The sequence below is a fragment of the Chiloscyllium punctatum genome, chromosome 8 (genome assembly GCF_047496795.1).
Source record: "Chiloscyllium punctatum isolate Juve2018m chromosome 8, sChiPun1.3, whole genome shotgun sequence".
NCBI classification, from domain to species: domain Eukaryota; kingdom Metazoa; phylum Chordata; class Chondrichthyes; order Orectolobiformes; family Hemiscylliidae; genus Chiloscyllium; species Chiloscyllium punctatum.
The window spans coordinates 76,955,121-76,968,934 of record NC_092746.1 but is presented as its reverse complement, the minus strand read 5'-3'; the positions used below and the strand labels follow the sequence as shown (position 1 = coordinate 76,968,934).

The following is a 13,814-nucleotide window of genomic DNA, read 5'->3' as shown; positions in this document are numbered from 1 at the left end:
AGCATAAATGAATGAAGGAATGAAAGAGGAAAGTCAAATCAAATGATCAAAGCATTAACCGGTGGTAAAATCAAAGAGAAAAGGAATGGTTCAAATTTTCAAATACAAGCTAGAAAGATACTGACCCCAGGGAACTAGATGACTTTACTTAGAGGTACCTCAGATGCTCTGTTGTTGCATAACTGGTAGAGAAAGAACAGTATGCAGAAAATTATGCAAGGGGAGCCAAGGAAAGACTAAAGAGCTCTTGTTGTGAAGGAGTAGTGTCTATACTGAGCCAGGAAGTCTTGGTTCAAGTCACACGTAGTCTGGGGGGGGGGGGGGGGGGTGTGTGGAACAACACCTCTGAACAGGTTGATTAAAAACATAGGAAAATATTGAAAAAGATAACAGCAAATTTAGGAGCAAGACTTTAGGGTTGAAAATCTTTTGTTCTGTTGCTATATGACAGAATAATGAAGGATAGGAAGATTAGGGAGCAGAATATATTGCTCAAGAGAGTGTTTCAATTATTAACATCAGATGCAACAAGATCATCTTCAGTATTTATAACTCTTAGTGACTGCAAAACTTTTTTGAAAAAGAATCTCTCTACTCCCAAGGGACAATATGTGTAAGTGAGGTAGGACGTAGAAAGTAAGTTAAAACATGGATAAACGTTAAAAAAATGTCAAATGGAAATAACTTGGGCAAGTAAAGCAACATTCAACAAATAATTCACCAAAAACACAATTAGCACTTGTATTAAAAGAATCTTTCAGAGAGGCTGCAAGTTTGTATAAATCAATTTTGATCACCTGACATAAAACATTCTGTGATTAATATGCATTAAGAAGTTATTTGGCTAATTCTGGCTTGTAACATCTTTTTACCTCGTACCAAAATGCTCCTAATAACCATGTAGATTTTAATCTGTTAGAAATTATTAACTGTCTTTTTCAAATGCGCATCAACTACTTTGGTCAGCTTTACTTGTCAGTGCTTTATCTTGGTAAAATATCCAGTATATAACACAGAATTAAGTAAAAGATGCTCAAATTGTACAACCCCCAAAATAACAATTCATTGATTGGTCTAACATTGATGTTCTCACTTTACACTTTAAATATATTAAATAAATCCTAAAATCATATTTACAGATTTTAAAGATTACTTTCAAAACTCTAAACAATAAGAGTCTGATTCCTACTTTCAGAAATAGGATACATAAATTGTTTTGCTGAAACACAGACTAGTTCTGTCAAAAATTAATTAATATTAATAATTGTGGCTTTTTCTCCTTTTCCACACAAAAAGTTAATTCTAAAAACAAGATGTGAAAATTGTAATTATTCTATCTTTTCTGTGTTACTTGTCTGTATCTTTTGCATTGTATTGTGCATAGTTTCAAAAATGTTGCATTGATATTGCGAAGTAGTAATTTGAGAAAAAAGCATTATTACTTCAAGTAAATTTTGTAGCACAGACCTCGGGGTAATCATGTGTTATTTACAACTATACTAATGCAAATACGTAAAGATTTAGTAGTTTACAATTGTTAGCAGTGCGCTTTCCTTTTCAACACTGCTTAAAGTTGGGCCACTGTTGTCAACTTGATCATTTCATAGAAGGACTGAACTAGTCCTTTGTATAGTTCTTCTGCATCAGTCTCTGGACACGACTTCCAAGCAGAACAAGCAACTACAATCCTGTTGGGATAGAAAAAAAATTGCACTTTTAGCCATAGATAATACTGGTCCCATTTTGTTTCTGGTCAATGATAAATTGTCTCTTGTTCAAGATGATCATTACCTCATACAAAAGCTATTTGCTACTTATCAACCCTGAATGTTGACCAGATTTTGTGGATTATGGACATAATTCAGAATCTCAGGAGTGAGAAATGGTGCTAAACATTGTGCACTTATCTGGAAATATCCCTCCACCTGACTGGAATGTGCAGCAAGTCAACATCACAGTGAAGCAGAGTGGGAGCTAGACCTGGAGGCAAACAGCTCCTTCAATTTGTTTCTTCCTGTCAGTGCTAAAATGTGGAGTCACAGGAAAACAGGTAGGTGATTGGGAATTATTTCTGCTATATTTTTCATTTGGTCAATTGTTTTAAATCAGGCATGTTGTTACAGCTGAAGAGAACAAATATTAACCTCTAAAATATTTAAAATCAAAAATAATTAACTGAATAGAATTGACTGAGTAGGTGATACTTTGCAGCTACTGTATGTGGTAACTAGCGGACAACAGTGCAATCTACAGTGACCACACTGAAATTGGCTGCTCAAGAAAATTCAACTCAAGAGTTAATAAGCTGGAGTCCGAGCTATGCCCTTTGTGACATATTAGGAAGGGGGACAGTTACCTATAAACTTTCAGGAGACAAATCCTTTAGATAAACTATCTCAAATTTGGTACATGGTCAGGGACAGGAGGATGTGACTGTGAGTGAAACAGGTATGAGGATCCAGAATTTAGTTTTGGAGGTGACTCAGCAATGCCTTTATCCAATAGGTCTGAGGTTCTTGCTCCCAGCATGGGTGAGGGCATAGTCCACAGGGAAGTTGAAAAAAAACTGTTCAGGTCCTAAAGGACTCAGCTGCTAGACTGGGTCTGGCACAGTTGAGAAGGAAACCAAACTTAAATGGAGAATGATGCAGAATTTTAAGATGTAGACAGATCTAGATGCTTTAGTTTATGAGCTACTAAACATTAGTAAGCAATGGCAGTAAGTTAACAAGGCTAATGGAATGCTATCCTTTATTCGGAGAGGAACTAGCTGGAGTACAGTGTGCAGTTTTGGTTTCCTCATTTACGAAAGATGAAATTGCATGGAAGCAATTCACAAAAGGTTTGTTAGCTGGATCATCACCTGTCATCCCGGATACGGTAGAAAAATCCATAGCCACTGTGGACCATAGGAAGGACAGCACCTAGGACGGTAGTATATCCAACAAGGCTAGTTGAAAGAACAAAGTTTCCTCCACCACCACTATCAAAACAAAAGAAGTGGAAAAAGCTAATTAGTAGCATATTGTTAAGAAAACACAGAGTGAGTTAACCTCTCCTTACCTGGAACAGGTCATATTATTTTACTGTAGTTTGTAGAATGGGGAATAATTACCTTTTAGTAAAGGCAGCATCTAAGTAGAGCTCTGGCACAGGAAGACCTTCCTCTTTAGCTATAAGCATCAGACCCAGGAGATGTCGGTCAAAGCCTAAAGTATAAATGTAATTATTAATTGTACATTAATTGATCATTAATTGTACATAAAATCTGCACTATTAATTTAGAATTTCAGTAAATATCAAACCAACAAAACTAAGCTACTCACCTCTACCATTTTGACAGTCAGTCATCAGTTTGTGATGTCTTGCAAAAGATTTCATCATCAGCTGTTGACGTTTCACATTCTAGCATACAGAATGAAGTAATTGAAACACTAAAGCTACTCAACATGGAGAGTCAGAAAAAGAATTTGGAAACAGTTTTGTGGTTGAAGAACCCATAGACCTATTCCTACTATAGCACAATTCAGATGGATTAATTCAACGTAATTTTAGTTCCACTGGCTACACATTTTCCTTTTTAAAAATGCACAACTGTCGAAGTAAATTTACAAATTATGCATATTTTCAGACTCAAACCTTTTTAAAATACTATTCATATTACACGAACCTTAAGTTTCAGCTTGAAATATTTTTAAATCAGCTAAATGAAGAAACAAATTGTGTCTTTGTTAAAGGCCTGGATGAGCTTAAGAAGCAATGATGCCATAAAGGTATATTTTCATCTGTCCCTTCATTCATTTGTTAGCAAAATATCATTATGAATATAAAATAATAACAGCTGCTTTATAATTGGTGAATTTTTAATGTTTGCACCAATGAATGAATTAAAATGTACTCCAAACGTTTGAAGCCCTTAAAGACTATAATATCTATTATCTGAGCACATTAAAAGAATAAGCAGCATATTTGACTTTAATAAATGACATTCAAATGTGTACAGGATTGTACTTGTCTAATAAACCAAGAATAAGTTATTTTCAATAAAAGAAATAATGAAAAATAGCCTCAAGTACCAGATGGGGCACAAAGGCCTTAAACTAGTCATTAAAAATCACATAAATCACAGTTTTTTTAGAAGCTGATAGCCTAATAAAGGCAGATAAGAATCTGTTATTTTAGATCAAAAGATATAAAATATGATTTATTTGTTCAAATTTCCAAGAAAACATACAGCTGCTGTTAGAAAGCACAGGTATGAGAAAGCCCTGAGAAACAAAACAAAGTTGCAGAGCTGAATCAAGTCTTATTGGAAGAAAAGTGACAAGACAACTATCAATATAACGTGTATTACAAGAAAATGGCAGTGAAGTCAAATTAATTTAATAGCTATAACAGGCACTGTGTGCCGAACAGCTCCTCTCTGTTGCATCACTATGAACTATGCAAGCATACTAGTTCACTGTTATTGTAATTACACAATTGGAGGACTGACATCCAATATCAAGAAGCCCAAAGCGAGTTTTAAGATATAAACCAAACATGTTCCTGGCAGACTTTTGGAATCTATTCTGAACCAACGTAATAAACATGTCAATTATTCATTTTGAAAATTAAATTAAATAAGTACCTTGAAGGAACCTGAGAATTATAAAGAAAAGGACTGAATAAAACAATTAAAAACTCCAAGGAGTACTTGTACCATCGGAACATTAAATGCATTATGTACAAAATTTACTAATAATGTGAATTGTTAACTGAGCTAACATATTGATATTCTGCCCATTTATCCTTTGTGGTCAGTGACAAAATTAGCAATTTTATTGCGATTTCATTTTATGAGCCATTTTCCTCAAAAGACCCAAGTGGGTTTAGCAGTATGTGATCAAACAGCTCCAGGACCCCTACATTCGTGCTGGTGGCAGATTGACTTGTTACCCATCCCTTCTATCAGAGTACAGACATCATACTTAGAGTTTGAGCAATCAGTAATCTAGGTACAAGTTCTTCTGGTTTTCTAAAGTGAAATGACAGTCATATTTTCACTCAAATTCCTTTACAGAATCACAAAACAAGTCTGTACAAAACAAAGTGAATATAAACTTTGCACCGCATATCTAATGTTACCTCTATTTGTACAGATTATCAAACAGTTGAACATTTTTCTGCTAACCCAATCTACAGCCAATAATATTCCCTAAAGAGTAAGATCTGAAACAAGTAACAAAGGATAAAATAATTTCTGATTTTTATTTGGTAAATTATCAGCTTAAGGGACAAGGAACAGATTAAAATTGAATGGGTGGTAGAAAGATCTATCGAAAATAAGCATTGAGCGAGAGGAATAAAAATATAAAAATTAAAAATATAATGCAACTAATTGAACACTTACAGAAACTGCTGGATCTAACATTGCTCTACACCATTCTACAGCCTCAACAGTACAGGGTCTCATTGTCTCTGTTCGGCCATGATAAAACCGTCTAGTTGTTGCAGTCTCATAACAGCTGCCAGGTCTGTGAGGAAACGATTTAGAAGGTGGGTTATTTTGCTCAGTTATCACACAATTACGAACAGCTCAGGTGGAATTAGATCAGCTCATACTTCTTGATTAAAAAGGAAAATTCTGGTCTGCTGTGATATTTTTCAAACTAGTTTCTTACAGATTTCTTGACTAAAGACTAAGTTATGCAGTTAAATTTAAAAATGTATAAATCTAACTGCAAATTCTGCATTACCTAAAGGTGAAAACTTTTACTTTAAAGTTGACAGCCAATCTCTTTAGTTGCAAACTAAAATAACATACACAATCTCACTTCAAGTTTAATTGATGACAAAATCATAGATTTATTAAGGTGCAGAAGGAGCCTTTTGGCCCAAGGTGTCTGCATCTGCTCTCTTAATGAGCATTATGACCTAGTGCTATTCTTCTACCCTTTGCCTGTAGAACTGGACTTTATTTCCACTTAAATTCCTTGGCAGCAGCTCCAACAAAAACACACTTCAAGCAGTGCATTCAGGCTCAAATGATTAATATTCCAAAAACATAGAATTGTATGTGGCACAGTGGCACAGTGGTTAGCACTGCTGCCTCACAGCGCCAGAGACCTGGGTTCAATTCCCGCCTCAGGTGACTGACTGTGTGGAGTTTGCACGTTCTCCCCGTGTCTGCGTGGGTTTCCTCCGGGTGCTCCGGTTTCCTCCCACAGTCCAAAGATGTGCAGGCCAGGTGAATTGCCCGTAGTGTTAGGTAGGGGAAGGGTGGGTTGCGCTTTGGCGGGTCGGTGTGGACTTGTTGGGCCGAAGGGCCTGTTTCCACACTGTAATGTAATGGTAATGGTAATGGTAGTTCCAGAGTACAGGAGGTTGAGGATAGTAAGGTCAGGGTTAGGCTTACAAGGTCGCACTGGCAATCAGGATGTTGGTTTGAAATGTGTGTACTTCAATGCCAGGAGCATCAGGAATAAGGTGGGTGAACTTGCAGCATGGGTTTGTACATGGGATTTCAAGTTGTGGCCATTTCAGAGACATGGCTAGAGGAAGGACAGGAATGGTTGTTGCAGATTCCAGGATTTAGAGATAATGCTTGAGGACTCATCCACTGAGGTCGTTTGGACTGAGGTTAGAAACAAGTAAGGAGAGGTCATCCTGTAGGGAGTTTTCCGTAGGCCTCTGAGTTGTTTTAGGGATGTAGAGAAAAGGATAGCAAAGATATTTCTCGATAGGAGTGAGAATAACAGGGTAGTTGTTATGAGGGACTTTAACTTCCCCAGTATTGACTGGGAATTCTATAGTTCAAGTCGTTTAGATGGGTCAGTTTTTGTTCAACGAGTGTAGGAGGGTTTTCTGGCACAGTATGTAGACAGGCCAACAAGAGGCAATGCCATATTGGATTTGGTATTGGGGAATGAACTCGGCCAGGTGTTAGATTTGGAGGGAGGTGAACGTTTTGGCGATAGTGACCACAATTCAGTTTACAATAGTTTTGGGCAGGGATAGGTAAATACTGCAGGGAAAGAAGTATAACTGGGGGAAAGGCCATTATGATGTGATTAGGCAAGATTAAGGATACATAAAATGGGGAAGGAAACTACAGGGGATTGAAATATACTAAAGAAGTTGAAGCTCTTGCCAAGAAGAAGAAGGCAACTCATGTGAGGACGAGGTGTGAAGGCTCAGTTAGGGGGCTTGAGAGTTATACATTAGTCAAAAAAAGATCTAAAGAGAGGGCTGAGAAGAGTAAGTAGGGGACATGAAAAGTTGTTGGCAGAGAGGATCAAGGGAAACCCTAAGGCCTTCTATAGGTATATCAGGAATAAAAGAATCATTAGAGTAAGATTAGGGCCAAAGATAGTAGTGGGAAGCTGTGTGTGGAATCTAAGGACATAGGGGAAGCACATAATTAATATTTTTCATCAGTATTCACATTGGAAAAGGGCAATGCTAGTGAGAATACGGAAATGCAGGCTACTAGATTAGATGGGATTACGGTTGGTCAAAGAGGAGGTTTTAGCAGTTTTGGAAGACCTGAAAATAACGACGACCCTGGGCCGGATGGGATTTATTCTAGAATTCTCTGGGAAGACAGGAAGGAGATTGCAGAGCCTTTGACTTCGACCTTTATGTCATCATTGTCGACAGGAGTAGTGCCAGAAGACTGGAAGATAGCAAATATTGTTCCCTTGTTTACGAAAGGGAGAGGAGCCAACCCTGGTGATGATAGGCCAGTGAGCCTTACTTTGGTTGTGGGTAAGGTGTTGGAAAAGGTTATGAGAGAGAGAATTTATAATCATCTGGAAAGGAATAATTTGATTAGGGACAGTCAACACAGTTTTGTGAAGGGTAGGTCGGGCTGCACTAGCCTTAGTGAGTTCTTTGAGAAGTTGACAAAACAGGTGGATGAAGTTAAAGCAGTTGATGTGGTGTATATGGACTTCAGTAAGGCATTTAATAAGGTTCCACACAGTAGGCTATTGCATAAAATATGGAGTTTCAGGACTGAAGGTGAATTAGCAGCTTGGATTAGAAATTGGCTATCTGAAAGAAGACAGAGAGTGGTGGTTAATGGGAAGTGTTCATCCTGGAGCTCAGTTACCAGTGGTATGCCACAAGCATCTGTTTTGGGCCACTGCTGTTTGTCATTTTTAGAAATGATCTGGATTTAGGCAAAGAAGAATGGGCTAGTAAATTTGCGGATGACACTAAGGTAGGCAGAGTTGTGGACAGTGCTGAAGGATGTTGTGAGTTACAGAGGGACATGGATAAGATGCAGAGCTGGGCTGAGAAGTGGCAAATGGAGTTTAATGTGAAAAAGTGTGAGGTAGTTCACTTTGGAAGAAATAAGAGGAATGCAGAATACGGGGCTAATGGTAAAATTCTTGGCAATGTAGATGAACAGAGAGATCTCAGTATCCAGGTGCATTAATACCTGAAAGTTGTCACCAGGTTGATAGGGTTGTTAGCTTATGGTGTATTGACATTTATTGGAAGGGGGATTGGGTTTTGGAGTCATGAAGTCATGCTTCAGTTGTACAAGACACTGGTAAGGCCGCACCTGAAGTACTGCGTACAGGTCTGGCATTATAGGAAGGATGTGGAAGCTTTGCAAAGGGTTCAGAGGAGATTTATGAGGATGTTGCCTGGTATGGAAGGAAGGTCTAATGAGAAAAGGTTGAGGGAACGGAGGTTGTTTTCGCTGGAGAGAAGAAGGTTGAGAGGTGACTTAAATTGAGACGGATAAGATAATCAGAGGATTAGATGGGGTGGATAGTGAGAGCCTTTCTCCTCGAATGGTGAAGGCTAACACGAGGGGACATAACGTTATATTGAGGGGTGACAGATTTAGGACAGATATCAGGGGTAGTTTCTTTACTCAGTAGTAGGGGGTGTGGAATGGCCTGCCTGCAACAGTAGTAGACTCGCTGACATTAAGGGCATTTAAATGGGCATTAGACATACATATGGATAATAATGAAACGGTGTAGGTTAGATGGTTATCAGATTAATTTCACAGGTTGGTACAATATTGAGGGTCGAAGGGCCTGCACTGAGCTGTAACGTTCTATGTTCTAAGCATTACTCTCAATTTCCTATCACTCTCTCAATTTTGTATCATGTTGCTTCTGTCTCATTTATTTCATACGATCTATTTTTCCTTAAAAAGTCTATTATGTCACACTATCAAACCCCTTTTGGAAGTCTACGTAACACCACATAACAGCACTACCCTCATTAACCCTCTCCACATTACCTCTTAAGTAAACTCCAATAAGTTAGTTAAACACAATTTTTCCTTTAGAAATCCATGCTGGACTTCCTCATTAACCCAAACTGTCTATCAATTCTATCCCAAATTCCTATTTCAGAAATATAGATAGCAAGAAATTAATTAGAAAGAGAAGAAAGATGTGAGGTAATCAGAAATTTCTTCAGGTTGTTTTATCACCGCAATGCTTTTTTGAGACAGAGGGTGAAACCTTCCCAACTCCTGAATAACTTGGGCATGGTGAGAAAGTTGGGGAAGTCAAGTTAGATGACCAGCCAAGGGATTCTTGACAAAAAAAATGCAAAATATCCAAATATGGCAATCAAGTGTTCAATGGTAGGATGAAATTCTTACACATGAGTGATGAGGGGCCTATTTGTACAAAATAGCACAGAAATTTCATTATTGGTTAATCTTTTCTCAATAATATACAATTCCCCATTCTCCCATCTGTCACAGAGAAACTAATTGATTTCAATTTCCAACACAAAAGTCAGAGTGATTACCCAGCAATTCCAGCTCCCATTTGCTCCTCTGGACCTCCATTTGGAGGAAGTGCACCAACACTTCAGGGCACACTCCATGGGAGATGATCATGCACACTCCCCCATCCATGCATATTGATACCTGACACATACTAGACTCACCAGATCACATGGTACATCTCTGATCCATGTGCAAGAAGTTTTATGCTTCAGTGCTACACTCCAAATCGCACTGGTCTAGACTACTGATCTAGCTGGACAGCAGAAAAGGCTGTAGAGCCAAAAACCCACCTCCTGCTCCTAATTATTATTTTTCTCAACTCTGTCAGATACGTTAACCAACATGAATGTTGCTGGCACAGCTTGTCTCACTAAACATTATCTCTATTTGCCACTGACAATGTTCTCTTCTGAAGATAACTTGTAACAGACAAAAGAAAGGAAAGGTTTAGATTGGCCTTATGAGAACTGATTTAAGTCTTGATTTTGGATTGAATTATCCATAGCAATTCTGGATATTAGCTTGACCAGAAATAGTCTGTAAAAATCTTCCCCAATATAACATGCCTGACAAATAGATATAGTTTTTCCACTGGTTATTGGTGCTCAGCAGAGACAGAGCAGGAGGTCAGTCAAAGTTTTGAAAAAGGAACCAATGAAACATTTAAAGGCTGCCACAAATTCATTAAATATCGGCCAGGACATTGGCAGAACTTTCCTGACTTCTTTAAATGTTTTACATCCACCTGGTGGGGTATTGATTAAAGTAACATTTGAAGTATCCCAGGTATCTGACAGCACAGCTCTCCCATAGCACTCCACATTTGCATCAGTCGTGATCACATGTTGTCTCTGGAGTAGGGAAATAGCAACGTTTGGACTCAAAAAATTAGAATGCTAACCCGGAGTCGGAAATGTATGAACAAAATTTTTTAAAAAGTAGAATCTACAAAGTTGCATTCAAACTACTGCCAAACAAAGCAACCTAGAGGTGCAGGTACACAGTACCTTGAAAGTGACACCACAGATAGTGGTGAAGGCGACATACGGCACGTTTGCCCTCATCAGTCAGAGTATTAAGTACAGGAGTTGCAATGTCAAGTTGCAGCTATAAAAGATATTGGTAAGGCCACATTTGGAGTATTGCACACAATTCTGGTAGCCCTCCAATAGGAAGAATGTTATTAAATTGGAAACTGTGCAAAAAGAAATTTCAAGGATGTTGCCAAGACTGCAAGATTTGAGTTCTAAGGAGACAGACTGTAGGGAAATAGATGGTGACATCTTGAAAAATGTCCAGATTACAGAGGAGGAAGTGCTGGATGTCTTGAAAGGGTTAAAGGTGGATAAAGTCCCAGGACCTCATCAGCTGTACCCGAGAACTCTGTGGGAAGCTGGAGAAGTGATTGCTGGGCCTCTTGCTGAGATATTTGTATCATTGATAGTCACAGGTGAGGTGCCGGAAGCCTGGAGGTTGGCAAACGTGGTGCCACTGTTTAAGAAGGGCGGTAAAGACAAACCAAGGAACTATAGACCAGTGAGCCTGACCTCGGTGGTGGGCAAGTTGTTGGAGGGAATCCTGAGGGACATGATGTATTTGGAAAGGCAAGGACTGATTAGGGATAGTCAACATGGCTTTGTGCGTGGGAAATCATGTCTCACAAACTTGATTGAGTTTTTTGATGAAGTAACAAAGAAGATTGATGAGGGCAGAGCAGTAGATGTGATATATATGGATTTCAGTAAGGTGTTCGACAAGGTTCCCCATGGGAGACTGATTAGCAAGATTAGATCTCATGGAATACAGGGAGAACTAGCCATTTGGATACAGAACTGGCTTAAAGGTAGAAGACAGAGGGTGGTGGTGGAGGGTTGTTTTCTGACTGGAGGCCTGTGACCAGTGGAGTGCCACAAGGATCAGTGCTGTGTCCTCTACTTTTTGTCATTTACATAAATGATTTGGATGCGAGCCTAAGAGGTACAGTTAGTAAGTTTGCAGATGACACCAAAATTGGAGGTGTAGTGGACAGCGAAGAGGGTTACCTCAGATTACAACAGGATCTGGACCAGATGGGCCAATGGGCTGAGAAGTGGCAAATGGAGTTTAATTTAGATAAATGCGAGGTGCTGCATTTTGGGAAAGCAAATCTTAGCAGGACTTATACAGTTAATGGTAAGGTCCTAGGGAGTGTTGTTGAATAAAGAGACCTTGGAATGCAGGTTCATAGCTCCCTGAAAATGGAGTCGCAGGTAGATAGGATAGTGAAGGTGGCGTTTGGTATGCTTTCCTTTATTGGTCAGAGTATTGAGTACAGGAGTTGGGAGGTCATGTTGCGGCTGTACAGGACATTGGTTAGGCCACTTTTGGAATCTTGCTTGCAATTCTGGTCTCCTTCCTATCGGAAAGATGTTGTGAAACTTGAAAGGGTTCAGAAAAGATTTACAAGGATGTTGCCAGGGTTGAAGGATTTGAGCTACAGGGAGAGGCTGAACAGGCTTGGGCTGTTTTCCCTGGAGTGTTGGAGGCTGAGGGGTGACCTTATAGAGGTTTACAAAATTATGAGGGGCATGGATAGGATAAATAGACAAAGTCTTTTCCCTGGGGTTGGGGAGTCCAGAACTAGAGAGCATAGGTTTAGGATGAGAGGGGAAAGATATAAAAGAGACCTACCTTTTTCACGCAGAGGGTGGTACGTGTATGGAATGAGCTGCCAGAGGATGTGGTGAAGGCTGGTACAATTGCAACATTTAAGAGGCATTTGGATGGGTATATGAATAGGAAGGGTTTGGTGGGATATGGGCTGGGTGCTGTCAGGTGGAACTAGATTGGGTTGGGATATCTGGTCAGTATGGGCAGGTTGGACCGAAGGGTCTGTTTCCGCGCTGTACATCTCTATGACTCTATGAGAGACTGGATAAGCTGGGACTTTTTTCCCTGGAGCTTAGGAGGCTGAGGGGTGACCTTACAGGGGTTTATAAAGTCATGAGGTGCATAGGTAAGGTGAATAGACAAGGTCTTTTCCCCCTGGTAGGGGAGTCCAAAGCTAGAAGGCATAGGTTTAAGATGAGAGAGGAAAGATTTAAAAGGGACTGAGAGGCAGCTTTTTCACATAGAGGACAGTGCATTATATGGAATGAGCTGCCAAAGGAAGTGGTAAAGGTGAGTACAGTAACAAAATTTAGGAGATATTTGCACTGATACAGGGATAGGAAAGGTTTAAGGGATACAGGCCAACATAAGCAAACGGGACCAGTTCAGTTTAGGAAACCTGGTAGCATGGACGCGTTGGCCAAAGGGTCTGTTCCTGTGCTGTATGACTCTATAACTCTTATCTAATGGTAATTACTTTTATGTGACAGTTATTTTCTCAGTCAGCAACACAACACAATGCCTTGGAATACAATTGTGATTATGGAACAAACATGGTAACTACTGCATACAGATTAAGATGCTTACCGGCCATGGAATTTGTAATAGGCTAACTGAAGTGCAAGTTGGACAAATATGTCTGGGTGAAGTTTCTTCACTTTAATCAGAGATTTTCCAAATGCAGTGAAGGCATAACTGACAATTTGGACATCCGATGCCTGTAAAATTAAGTGAGTTAATGCGATCACAGTAAACTTAATCTGCAACATTATTATGCAATTGTCCATTGGTACATTTTAAAATATAGCGTAAATAGATTTATGCTTCTATTCCAAACTAAATTACTGTAGTTCATAAATAAAACTTGTTCTCCACTCCTAGTGCTTCAATTCAACAAGCTAGCACAAAAACTGGATCAAATATTTTATTTTTGTTTTCAGTGTCTGTGTTCTTCAATTGAGGGAAGTTTGCACAAGAGAAGTCTTATGAATTTGGATATCCAACTTTAGTAAATGCAATCATTCCCCAGGTGACCTGCTATTCCATTCCAACAATCAAACTCAGTCCGGATTTTAAAAATTCATGTTATACTGATGTGGTGTGATAGGTGCTTTCGTTTAATGAACCAGTTATTCTCTGGCCTCTTGATTAAGATTAACAATTAGTGTTGAAATGTTAAGATCAAAACGTCATT

At 39.0% G+C, this 13,814-nt stretch overlaps 1 protein-coding gene across 9 annotated transcripts in view; it reads right to left on the bottom strand.

Moving 5' to 3' along the window:
* Positions 1 to 316: 316 nt before the first annotated feature.
* Positions 317 to 13,814, bottom strand: part of crot (carnitine O-octanoyltransferase) — an 87,044-nt gene continuing 73,546 nt past the window's right edge. For all 9 annotated transcript variants that reach the window (XM_072575831.1, XM_072575837.1, XM_072575830.1 and 6 more), the window contains 6 exons: positions 13,208 to 13,338; positions 5,393 to 5,516; positions 3,327 to 3,405; positions 3,116 to 3,209; positions 2,864 to 2,983; positions 317 to 1,688 (listed from right to left, as the gene is read on the bottom strand). In XM_072575831.1, the coding sequence (XP_072431932.1) occupies positions 1,568 to 1,688; positions 2,864 to 2,983; positions 3,116 to 3,209; positions 3,327 to 3,405; positions 5,393 to 5,516; positions 13,208 to 13,338 (669 nt within the window). In that variant the 3' untranslated portion in view covers positions 317 to 1,567. The remainder of the gene's footprint in view (positions 1,689 to 2,863; positions 2,984 to 3,115; positions 3,210 to 3,326; positions 3,406 to 5,392; positions 5,517 to 13,207; positions 13,339 to 13,814) is intronic.